The sequence below is a fragment of the Trachemys scripta genome, chromosome 8 (assembly GCF_013100865.1).
Source record: "Trachemys scripta elegans isolate TJP31775 chromosome 8, CAS_Tse_1.0, whole genome shotgun sequence".
NCBI lineage: Eukaryota > Metazoa > Chordata > Testudines > Emydidae > Trachemys > Trachemys scripta.
The window spans coordinates 103,083,945-103,096,153 of record NC_048305.1 but is presented as its reverse complement, the minus strand read 5'-3'; the positions used below and the strand labels follow the sequence as shown (position 1 = coordinate 103,096,153).

General features: G+C 48.7%; 1 protein-coding gene across 2 annotated transcripts in view; it reads left to right on the top strand.

Annotated features, from left to right (window-relative positions):
- Window positions 1–6,490: 6,490 nt before the first annotated feature.
- LOC117881869 (cytochrome P450 4B1-like) overlaps window positions 6,491–12,209 on the top strand; it is a 30,460-nt gene continuing 24,741 nt past the window's right edge. For both annotated transcript variants that reach the window (XM_034779647.1, XM_034779646.1), the window contains exons 1-2: window positions 6,491–6,910; window positions 11,984–12,125. In XM_034779647.1, the coding sequence (XP_034635538.1) occupies window positions 6,506–6,910; window positions 11,984–12,125 (547 nt within the window). In that variant the 5' untranslated portion in view covers window positions 6,491–6,505. The remainder of the gene's footprint in view (window positions 6,911–11,983; window positions 12,126–12,209) is intronic.

Below are 12,209 nucleotides of genomic sequence, written 5' to 3'. Positions count from 1 at the left end.
CAGGACTCTCTGTTGCTTTTTACAGATCCAGACTAACACGGCTACCCCTCTGATAATGACATGATTTAATCTTTTCTCTTAGCTACCCTCAGAGACGGCCCATGCCTGGAGGGGTGGAGCGGCAGAGTGAGGGCAGATAGGTTCAGCAATGTGTGAGCATGCTCAGTGCAAGCCAAGCCGCAAATCTGGGGAGGGGGGAACATGACCCCGGATGCCCCCCTCCCCGCACACGTCACCTCTGTTACCCCTATCAATAATTACAAGATAAGGGCTCAATCTAGGAATTTATTTAGCAAATGTAAAGCAAACAAGAGGAGACATTTCTTGTGCAGTGTATAGTTATTGCAGTAGGACGTCAGTATAGCAAACACCAGGGCTGGATTTAAATAAACAAGGGCTTGGCAGTGTCATAACTGATCCTACATTTTCAGCTGTTCACGCTAGATTATAAAGTAATCAAACTTTATGGCTTCACGGGGAAAGGTGAATAACCACCTGCAGGAGACAAGAAGGTTTATTTCCCTCTATGGATGTTGCTTTAAGGGTATGTCTGCTCACACACATGCACGAGGTGAGCGGGTGTGTGGCGTATGGGACTGTGCCTTCTTCTGAAGCATCTAATACTAGCCCTTGCTGATGTACGCAATGATCTGTTCTGATACGGAAGGAGGTGGAAAACCAGACCAGATTGAGCTGGGCTCTATTCTGTGTGGCAAACCCTGTGTTCTTTGTAGAAACTTGGGAATGAAAATAGGAAGCATCACCCTGACAAAGAGATTCTGTATATAGTACACATGAAATATCTGCAGTCCAATGGCATGTAGGTCTTTAACACATGGTTAGCTAGCTCCCCTCTCAGATAATTCACCTCAAGCATCCCTGAGACCACCCCACTGAGGTCGACTCTCTTTGTAACTCATTATTCTACCATCAAGATGAAAGGTTTGGCTGGAACCAGCTGGCGCTGGTAAGGCTGTGAGACTGTCTGTGCCAGCTTTGCTATCAGAGTTGAATTTGCTAGGGCCTGTCACCCACAACCAATGACCTTCTCTGAACAAGTGTGAAGCAGTGGAGACACAATGAGGATCTAGTTTTTAACCACTCTATTTACTAGTGTTACACCAGCAACACAAAGGTAGGTTACTGTGGATAGGGTCTTGACTCAGCAATGGTTACAGGGTAATACAATGGGATAATTCCCACATATATAATCTGGGCACAAATAAAATCAAGTTTAAAAGTTTTATTAAGATGATGTTAAAAAAAAGTGAACAGAGTTTGAGCGTAGAAGTTTCTGGTTCTCAGGAAATAACGTACAGATTATCGAGAGTGCAAAGTTTGGTTTAAGATCAGGTGGCGTAAGGAATACAGAATCTGCAATATCCCCAATTGGGGGTAAAAGGTTGATGGGTCAAAGTACAGGCATTGAGATATGAGGGTATGCAGTTCATAGAGTGGCTATGTTTGGGTGTGGGGTATAATGAGTGGATATGATGATGAGGATGGATTGACCCACATTTGGTGAGATTTAATGTTCAGGGAGTTTATGGTTCCAGTTCATATGATCCAACGGAGGTCACTTGGTCCCTTTCTCGTAGTGGGAGAACGATGTCACTCTGGCTCACGCCTTCTGGTACTGTCGGTGGCCGGTGATGTGCTCGATGTAGATGTCCCTGGACCATCGGATGGCGTCTGAGACCATGAGGCGCCGCATGAGCCGTGCATAGCGTCGACTGATCCCGCAGGTCCACAGCACACGCTCGTTGCAGGGGTCCCAGGCGCCCCGGGCCCTGACAATCAGGGTGTCCATCTGCATCTCGTAGCCATTCGCTCTCAGGGTGTCAGCCAGGGGGGCGTACTTTTCCAGCTTACGACCTCAGGCTTCGCGAAATGCCGGGGTCCTGTTCTCAAAGGAGACCGTGACGTCGACGAGGATGATCTTTTTCTGGGCCTCGTTGGTGATGACCACGTCAGGTCGTAGCTGGGTGTCGGTACCAGGGATGGTGCAGTTCACGGAGATCTCCCCGAGGCGTGGCGCGATGGCTTTCACCAGGCAGTTGTCCATCAGGGTGTCGAAGTTCTCGAAAAGTCCTCAGCCTTTGCCAGCTCCTCCATCCAGGCGGATTGCCACAGCGTGGTGACCCTCGCTCGCGGCCGTCGCTCCTTCTGCTGCGTTGTCTCCGCAGGTTCAGGTGCTGCAAGGACGGTCTGCGGCCTTGTTGTCCCTCAGACTGGGGAGCAGCATGGGGTTTTTGGCGGTCGGAGGCTCTTTGGGTAACCTTGGAGGAGGTGTTGGGTCTCCCGGGAGCGGGATCCGGCCATGGGATCTGGGGGCTGCGGGAGGCTCCTCCGTTGGCTGGGTCTTGCCCTGTGGCCTGGGGGGCAGTGCTAGTTGCTCCTACGGCAGGGTGGCATGACGTTACCTGTGGGGGAGCGCTGCAGCGTCTCGTTTCCGTGTTGTGCCTGATGGTTTTTAGTAGGTCGCTGAGGCGTCTGGTGAGGTTGCTGACTTGGGAGGTGGCGGTGGTCCCCCTCCCAGCAGGGTCCAGCATGGGGATTCTGGAGACGGGGCTGGTCCTTTTGGTGGCTTCGTCAGTCCTCAAGGCGGGGGTTACGCTTCCCTCAGTTGGCGGTTGGTCCCCCCTTATCTGCTGTGACTCTGGGGATGCTGGCTGGGGTGCTGAAGCCAGACCATCGGTGGGGATCAGGGTTGGAACCCGCAGGATGTCAGTGGGATTCACCTTCACAGTCATGGGGGGTCCCTTGCATGTGGCTAAATGGAACTTACATTTCCTTTGGGTCTCGAAGGGGAGATCGCAGCGGCTACACCGGAAAGCAATCCGTTTGTTGTAGGTCTTACTAACGTGCTTGCTGAGGGCCGCGAGGGTCTGGACTTCATGGACGGGGAGACAGAAGGGGCAGAGGAGGAGACCTGTAGGGCGTGGGTACTGGAGGTAGATGCGGTCTTCTTCCCCTGCCTCACTCTCCGTGGGGCAGATCTCTGTTGTGCCTGCAGACTCGCCAGGTGATTCCTCTGGGTCTGGTAGAGAAGCTTGGGGGGGTGAAGTCGCTCTTGGGGGGTGCTGGACTCACTGGCCACGATGTCTCTTTGCCCGGAAGGACAGCGTGCGGCATCGAGATCTTGGGCTCTGAAGTGCATTCCCCTTCGAGCGGCCCTCCTCCGGACAGCTGGGTGGTAAGTAGTTTTGGGGTCTGGGCTTGAGGAGGTGGTTCCTTCCGGAGCATCCCTCCCTGGAGCAGCGGGGCAGCGATCAGCATCCTGGTCCCGGGTCATCGGGGGGGCTCCTCCGGTGGCATCCTTCCCGGCGGGGCAGCCATCAGCATCCTGGTCCTGGGTCGTCGGCGGGGGGCTCTTCTGGTGGCAGCCTTCTCTGGAGCAGCAGGACAGCGCTCACATCCTGGTCCTGGGAAGCAGGCAGGGTTTTCCAGGGGTCCTACTCCTGAAGAGCTGTTGAGATATTCTTGCTCCTGGATGTTAGGTTCCGAAGAGCTGTCCTTTGGGTGCTAGGTCTCCCTGCAGAGGTATCCACGGGGGTTTTCTTCAGCCACCTCCGAATGTTTTCATCCTTGCAGGTGGTCCGGGTCTTCCGTAAAGCACCCAGGGTGGTCTTTGGGATAGGTTTCCGCTGAGCTTTCTGGGAAGTAGAGAACACAGGAACAGCAGCAGCCGACAACAGTGTAGCTGAAGGTGAAATAGAGTTTTCTTCCGAAATAGCAGGAGTGGAGTATATCTTCAAAGCAGCATCAATTTTTTCAAAAATGGCTGCAGGAGATTCCATCTTCAGGACGGGTGTTCGCAGATGTCCATCAGAAGAAATTAAACTGATAAGAACAGACACTACACTTGGATCTTAGCTCCAAGGAGCCGAGAAGCAGCACAAATAAAATCAAAATTAAATAAAGCACTAACTACTCACATTCTTCTTACTGCTAGTGGACACTTAGGACTATATTGTGGCTCTAATTATATTTAACAAGGGAAACTCCTTTTCCTCCCCTCCCCCGCTCACTTTTCTGAGCCATCCACTCTCCCCACACTGTGGTTGGATTGGAGATGTAGGAGTGTCCAAGCAACAAAAGGCTCCTTACCTCAGGGTCAATCCCCCTCATCCATCCATCTTCATATCTTTCTTTCTCTCCTCCCTCTCTGCACTGCCACACACCTGATCTGTAGGGTTGCCAGCCTTCCCCGGTTGTCTTGGAGTTTCCAGGAATTAAAGATTAGTCTTTCATTAAACGCATTGTGCTACTAAAGTGAAACAACACTAGTAGCTCCACTAGTAACCACAACTGCGTGACAACAGCAGAGCCTAGTGACCCCATGGTAGTTCTGAAGAATTTCACAGAGCCTCTTTCTTTACAATATACATGCAGCCTGCTGGCCTGTCCCTCAGCCCAAGAGCCTGGATCAGGCCCCTTTCTCAGAGTTCAGTATATTATTCAAGTACAAAACAAAGCTATTCTCCTGACCAAAGCAAGTTGTAGGTATCTAGAGGACCTTCCTCTTGCATCTTCTCCACTCCAGGGCTGGCCACAGCAACCCACCTGCTTCCTATAGCCCACCTCCAATTGTATTCTCTTTAGTCTTTTATAGTAACCCCCTGACCCCTTCCCACCTGTGTCTGACAATCGAACAGGGCTTGCTGGCTCCTGGCCTCCAGACTCTTCAAGGAGCAGAGCAGCTTGTTATAACACCCCAGGCATGCAGACACCCAGTATAACTCCCTATTGTAACATGGTGTCATGAAAGGCGGTGGGCAATGATTACACAGTGGCAAAGAGCACTGTTTCCCGGGCCGTTGTAGTCTGCAGCACAGATAGCTTGTTGAAAGTCGGTTGAGCAAGATGGTCACTGCAAGAAGCATCCAGCAAAGCATATAATTTGCCTGTGGTTGTGATTGTTCTCCCCACGACAGGGCAGGAATTGGAGGTGTTGTCGGGGTGAATAAGCAGAGGCATGGGCAGAATACGAGTTTCACAGGCAGAAGTGAGTCAGGATTGTCTATGGAGGGCGTATGCCCCAGCGTTAATCACCTGTGACAGCTGAACTCGATAAACAGATTTCTATTGCTTATTTATTCAGATTTATAACACTGTGGATACAAGCACCTGGCCTAGGCCTTTGCCAATGCTTAAAAACAATAATCAATCCAGAGTAAAGTCAGCAGCTGCTCCACACCCCTGTGCCAACGCTAACAGTGCACAGGAGAAGCCAACCCAACAATTCTCACCCTCTTCCACATAATTGATCGCTTCTAGCGTGTCCCTCCCTCCCCAAAGGCCTGGCTGAATAAATGGGCTTTGCAGCCTGCCCACATCAGCCATTTCAGACGAAGGGCTTGTCTACACTTGAAGGTTGTACCACGATAACCATGTTGATGAAGGGGCTGGTTTGTTTACTAATATAGTTCTACTGATACAAGCCCAAACGAAGACACAGTTATATCAGTATAAAAGTGCCTGATACCAGTATAGTTATTCCTCTTCCCTTACAGAAACAACTCTAACTAAGCACCTTCATGCTGGTATAATGCCTGTTCCACTTCAGCTATACTGGAGTCATTAAAATAGCACAATTTTCTAGTGTAGACATGGCCGACGTGGAGAATAGGTTCCACATAGGGCAGCTTGGAGACTTTCCATCAAAACGAGAAACTGCGAACGAGAAACTGCAGAACTGGAATGAATTTGCAAACTGGACACCATTAAACTAGGCTTGAATAAAGACCGGGAGTGGATGGGTCATTACACAAAGTAAAAACTATTTCCCCATGCTAATTTTCCCCCTGCTGTTCCTCACACCTTCTTGTCAACGGTTGGAAATGGGCCATCCTGATTATCACAACAAAACTTTTTTTTTTCTCCTGCTGATAATAGCCCACCTTAATTGATACCACCGTAGTCTCCTTAGAGTGGGTATGGCAACACCCATTTTTCATGTTCTCAGTATATATATAACTTCCTACTGTATTTTCCACTGCATGCATCTGATGAAGTGGGTTTTAGCCCACGAAAACTTATGCCCAAATAAATGTGTTAGTCTCTAAGGTGCCACAAGGACTCCTCGTTCTTTTTGCTGATACAGACTAACACGGCTGCTACTCTGAAACCTTAAGAGAAGGTTAATGCATGAAGCATGTTATCCTACATCTGCCTGTTCCTGGGTTTCTTACCACGGCGACCCCTCCGAAACCAGTCTTTAGTTACACGATTGCATGCTAATTTTTCTGCCGGCGCCCTGAAGCATTCAGTGCACAGGATGGATGGTGCTCAGTTAATGAGCAGCCACTGAACGGTTCTCTTTATCCTGGTTGAACAATGGAGGTCACTCAGTGGGGCTGATTTTCCACTACCTTACACCTTGTGCCATTCTTGACAGCAGTGCGACGGGAGTGTTATACGCGTCGCAGCCTAGCCTGCTGCCACAAGCCCCAGGAAAGGCAGGCCAGATGGTTGCTCTGCTGCACTCTTCCCCTCACAAACGATGTCTCCCCGAGGCTGTGCTGGTTGGACTCTTCCCTCCAATAAAGACTCTCATGATTTGGCAGCAAAGCAGCCTCTGAGATTCTGCCTCTTTGCACAGCATTGGCTGAGGGCTGCTGACTATAACTGTAGCAAAGGACGGGTGAGACAGGACAATGAGTGCAGCTTGCGGGAGCCAAACAGAAGCAGCAGGAACATGACATCTGTGCTAGAGAGAGGGTTAAAGCCCTCCTGGTCCTGGCTGGGGGTGGATATCTATCGGGTTTTTCACCTGGCTGCTGTGTTCGGCTTAACCTGCGTGCTGTTGAAAGTGATTCAGCTGTATCACCGGAGACAGGAATTGATCAAAGCTTTCAGCAGATTCCCAAGCCATCCGACCCACTGGCTATACGGCCATGTCCATGAGGTAGGAAAAGGGCTGAGTTTGCACCTTGGGGGATGGGGATGGGACAGAAGGAGGTGGTATTTAAAAATGAAATAGACACAGTGCAGTGAACCGAGTAAGCAGCTTCCCTGAACTAGGGAGGGGCGGGGGGAAGCGGGGAAAATCTCACTGATATGGTATGTCCCTGGGATCTGTGAGAATCCTCCTTGTGCCCTTTGGGCTAATATAAATCATTGGTAAGTCATGCATCCCACTAGACCAGGGGTCGGCAACCTTTCAGAAGTGGTGTGCCAAGTCTTCATTTATTCACTCTAATTTAAGGTTTCACGTGCCAGTCATACATTTTAATGTTTTTAGAAGGTCACTTTCTATAAGTCTATAATATATTACTAAACTATTGTTGTATGTCAAGTAAATAAGGTTTTTAAAATGTTTAAGTAGCTTCATATTAAATTAAAATGCAGAGCCCCCCGGACCGGTGGCCAGGACCCGGGCAGTGTGAGTGTCGCTGAAAATCAGCTCGCGTGCCGCCTTCGGCACGCATGCCATAGGTTGTCTACCCCTGCACTATACAAACCTTGCTCTGCAATCATGATCTAAAGAGTGTTGTGTAAAGAACAAAAGACACAGCTCAGTGCAAACACCACAAAAAGGTAATGATTAACTGAGGGCAAAGGAGAAGGTAACACCTTATGGGTCAACTCTTCACCTGGCGTAAATCAGGGTAGCGCCATTAAAACTACACTGATTTCCACCTGCTGACCCCAGGTCTCTTCTGGTTTGACTGGGGAGTGAACTGAGAGTGAAACCACTGCAATGCTCTCCATGCTGTAATTCCTTTGCAGAAGGGCAGAATGCATATTAGGATCAAGCTTCCACACATGGCAGATATGCGTTTGTAGGGTTTCGTTAATTCCATTGCCAAATGAGATGTACCAAGTAGTGATGATCAGTTTGTAATGTGCCGGCCCATGCCACAAATCCCACACTCAGCAGTCAGCACTGATTGTCATGGACTGGGGTGTGAGCAGTCATGCCTAGTGGTTGGAGTAGCAATGGTCAGGCCTAGCGGTTATAGCAGGAATCAGAGGCCAGGAACAGCGCTGAGGGTCAGACCCAGCGTCAGAGACCGGGGTAAGAGTATTTTGACAGCTGCAGGGGACAGAAGAAGATTCTTTCTTACAGGAATAGGAATTCCATACGATCCATAATGGTAAATGTAGCTATTATTGATTTTTTTAATAATAAATCAATGAAAAGTTAACACAAGCCCTGGTAATAACATAGTAATACAATAAATATATACTTGGTGGTGTTAGTCTAGCAAGTCTGAAGGTAGTATGGGGAATCCAGGATAAGGTCCGATTTCCACTGACTTTAGCTGGAGATTAGAATGAGCAATGAATGCAAGAACAGATAATTATAGACCATTGGTTTGTGGTGGTGAGTGACTGTTGATTTGAGGGCTACTCAGATGAGTAAATTTGTGCATCATCGGTTCCAAGGCCATAGATCCTGCACTTGGAGCTAGGAACACTAATGTCTGCAATGGTATAGGGTTGCCCAGACTATCCTTCTAAAATTTAGGGTCTCCCTTAATTAAATCTTTATAACCCGTAGAGAAAATCCATAACCACTCTAGTGTATGGCTGTAAATATTTCCATTTCCCCTGGAAACATAACCCGTTCAAAGGTTACTAGGCTGAATTAAGTGGTTGTAATTGTTAGATGCTGTACAAGACCTAGGACTGAAGTTTAGGAGTGAAAGGTGAAGGGCATGGTCTTATAATAATTAATGAAGATATCCTATCTCCTAGAACTGGAAGGGACCTTGAAAGGTCATCAAGTCCAGCCCCCTGCCTCCACTAGCAGGACCAAGTACTGATTTTTGCCCCAGATCCCTAAGTAGCCTCCTCAAGGATTGAACTCACAACCCTGGGTTTAGCAGGCCAATGCTCAAACCACTGAGCTATCCCTCCCCCAGGTATCCCTTCCATGGTCTTGCACCCATGGAAATCAGTGGACTGCAGAGACTGGGGAACCTCATGAATTTTCAGCAGATCAGGGCTAGGAAAAGGAGTTGCTAAATATTTTCCCTGTTACTTGTTGCTCTGGCTCCATGTCTTATGGGTACTGTCACAAACTTGGCTTGGTATCTTGTCCAGCCCAGGAGAGGTGAAGGAGCTGCCCTGCTTTCCCCCTCCCTCCCCAAGTCTTAGTAGATCCCCTCCTTCCCCCTCCTATCCCTCTGACCCCCACTCTCCCATTCACAGGGAGCTTCTGTCCGGCCCCTCCCCAGCGATGTGACAAAGCAGACAGGCCTTTGCTATAAAATGGGCCTGATTCAGCTCCCATCGACTTCAAAGGCAGCAGGTGTGAGGCCGTTTAGGCAGATATCTAATGGGCGGGCTCAAACATGATTTTTCAATCGCTTGTAACTGAGGATCAGATTGTGATTCAGTTACTCATACTGAGTAGGACCCTACGCCAGGAGCAGGGGCGGCTCCAGGCATCAGCGCAGCAAGCGTGTGCCTGGGGCGGCCAGCCACGGGGGGCGGCCTGCTGGTTGCTGTGAGGGCGGCCGTCAGGCTGCCTTCGGCGGCATGCCTGTGGGAGGTCCACCAGCCCCGCGGCTTCGGCGGTAATTCGGCGGCAGGGACACTGAAGGCGCGGGACCAGCAGACCTCCTGCAGGCATGCCACTGAATCCGCGTGGCCAGCGGACTACCCGCAGGTGTGCCGCCGAATCCGCGTGGCCAGTGGACCGCCCGCAGGCGTGCCGCCGAAAGCCGCCTGACTGCCGTGCTTGGGGCGGCAAAAACCATAGAGCCGCCCCTGTGTAGGAGTAGCTCCAGCTGTAGCGTCAGATATTATTCAGTGCGAGTTAAGGTATCAGAATCTGGCCTTTCATTATTCCACTGTGAAATGCTATCCAGGATCTGCTCCAAAAGGCAAGCTATTTACAGGCTTGTGTTTGAGTTTCAAAGTTCAGCTGTTTCCAGGTTAATGAGCAAACAAGGGCCCCATTAAAGCGTCAGAACTAGAGTAAATCTGAAATAGGATCATTAAGAAATGAGGCACTGATCCATTAATTTCGATGGGCTTTGGATCAAGCCTTTAGTGATCCTAGACGTTACTATATTATTAATTATTATTATGTGTATTCCCGTAGCACTTAGCAGTCTAGTCATGAACCAGGACCCCAAAGGACTAGGTGCTGCTCAAACACAGATTAAAAACATAGTTCCTGTTCTAACGAGTGTACAGTCTAAGTATTGCACCATGGCCTATATCCTGCCCCCAAGTTGTGGCTCACACCCGATGCCACATTCTGTATGTAAATCAGTGGGGTGACTCTGCAGAAGTTAGACATAACAAGGACTTTTCCTCAGGAGCAAATTGCCCCAAAAGTTCACACAATAAGGATAGCAACGCTTTATTACTCCTGCCCCAATAACAAGGAGACTGGGGATCCAACACCAGCCACAAGTGATCATTTGTGCAAGCAGTCCCATCATGCTGAGCACGTAGGCAGGGTGGGTGTGTCCATGCAAACGAGATCAGCTTCTGATATCTTTCCACAGCTCACCACTAGATGTCAGAGGAGAGCTCATCCAGACTGTGCTTACACTTGTAAAACCAAAACCAGAGGTGGTTTGGCATTGGTTTCCATGCTAACTCCACCACCGTTTGATGGAAGGGATGGGTGAATGCTTTTGTGACAGATATGGTAATTTCCTTCACCATCCTGGACAAACCTTATTCGATTAAGCCAAACTTTATTGGATTAAGTTGAGTATTTTAGGAGTTATTGAATTAACGATGCAAAGGTTTATATATTATTGTGGGATTGTATGTAACATCTCTAGGGGGAGATGTGACTAATGCAAACCCTAGGAAGTGTTATGAGCTTCAAAGGACTCTTTTAAACAGTGTGCCAGGCAAGAATGAACTTTTGGCTAAGTGGGTTTCCTAGGAAATCTCTGGGGGCAGATGAATGCAAATGTACCTCATCCCCTTTCTAGTTATGCAAAAACCCAGCCTTTTGAAGCTATGCCCTGAGGAAAGGTCCATTGTCTGTTTACCTGCTCCTGGAATCTCTAAATTAGAGACCCCAGATGTATAAAGGACAGGCAGATTTATTCATGAGGGATCTTCTTCTGAGCAAAAGACTTATGAACTTGTAACCAAAGAAAACACCCTGTGTGTGGATTGAAGGACTGACTCCTACCAGAGCCCTTGTTGGAGTTTGGGGTGGGGGTTATGATCTCTGATATGCTAGTTAGCATGTGTGTAGGTCCTTTTATTGTTTTTAACATGTTTTCTCTGTAATGTTTTCACCTTTATAACAAATGTGTTTGCTTAAAAGAGCAGGGTGTTAATTTCTAACCAGGGGCAATTATGTTGTTTACAGCCTCTGAGGAGAAAGCCAAGCAGGCCTGCTTGGGCAGTCTGACTTGCTGGGGAACTGCGCAGTCTGGCCAGTAGGGAGAGAGACAGGTCTCCGCCCCAGAGAGGTGACGGTTGAGGAGTTGGGAGCCTAGAGTGGGTGCCCTTGTGAGACCACAAAGGGAATTTTAGATCAGTCCTGATCTGTGACAGCTTCTGGCCCATCTTTATCTGGGCTTTTTATTGGTTGGTTAGATTCCTCCTGCTCCTTTACAAAGTCCATTATATATTGTACCACTGTGGCAAGGATTGAACCAGAAACCTCATAGAGCTGAAAACTTGAGTCTCCATCTATGAGCTAAAAAGCCAGGCTGTCCTGCTGGGAGCTGTAACAGATTCACATCCTCTGTGGATTGGTTCCAGGGTAGGGACAGGTAACATACACTGACCAGTCCGTTACAGCATTCCATGTAAAGGTATTTTCCTTGGTGAGAATCCCTGGATGAACAGTTATTTCATATAATATTTAAAAATAACAACCCTCTCTGCAGTACATCAGGCCAATTCAGAGAGACCATGGACTATTTATAACTGTCATGTCCTATGAACATTCCCCATTCTTCTGGCTGTAGCAAGATTACCGTGAGCTCTTCTGGACAGTTTTCCAACCCTGTTTTCTTCTCTCTTTTTGCCTCCGCTGTTGCAGCTTCTACAAGGGGAGATTTTAAACAAAACAGAGCTATGGAGCCAGAAGTACCCGTACGCCTTCCCTCTCTGGTTTGGGAGTTTCTCAGCATTCTTAAACATCACCCACCCTGATTATGCCAAGGCCGTATTTGCCAGAGGAGGTAAGGCATGGTGCATCTGAGTTCTGAACGATTGTAACGTTCCTGCAAATTGCAAATGCCGAGCATAATTTCCCGGGTATTAAC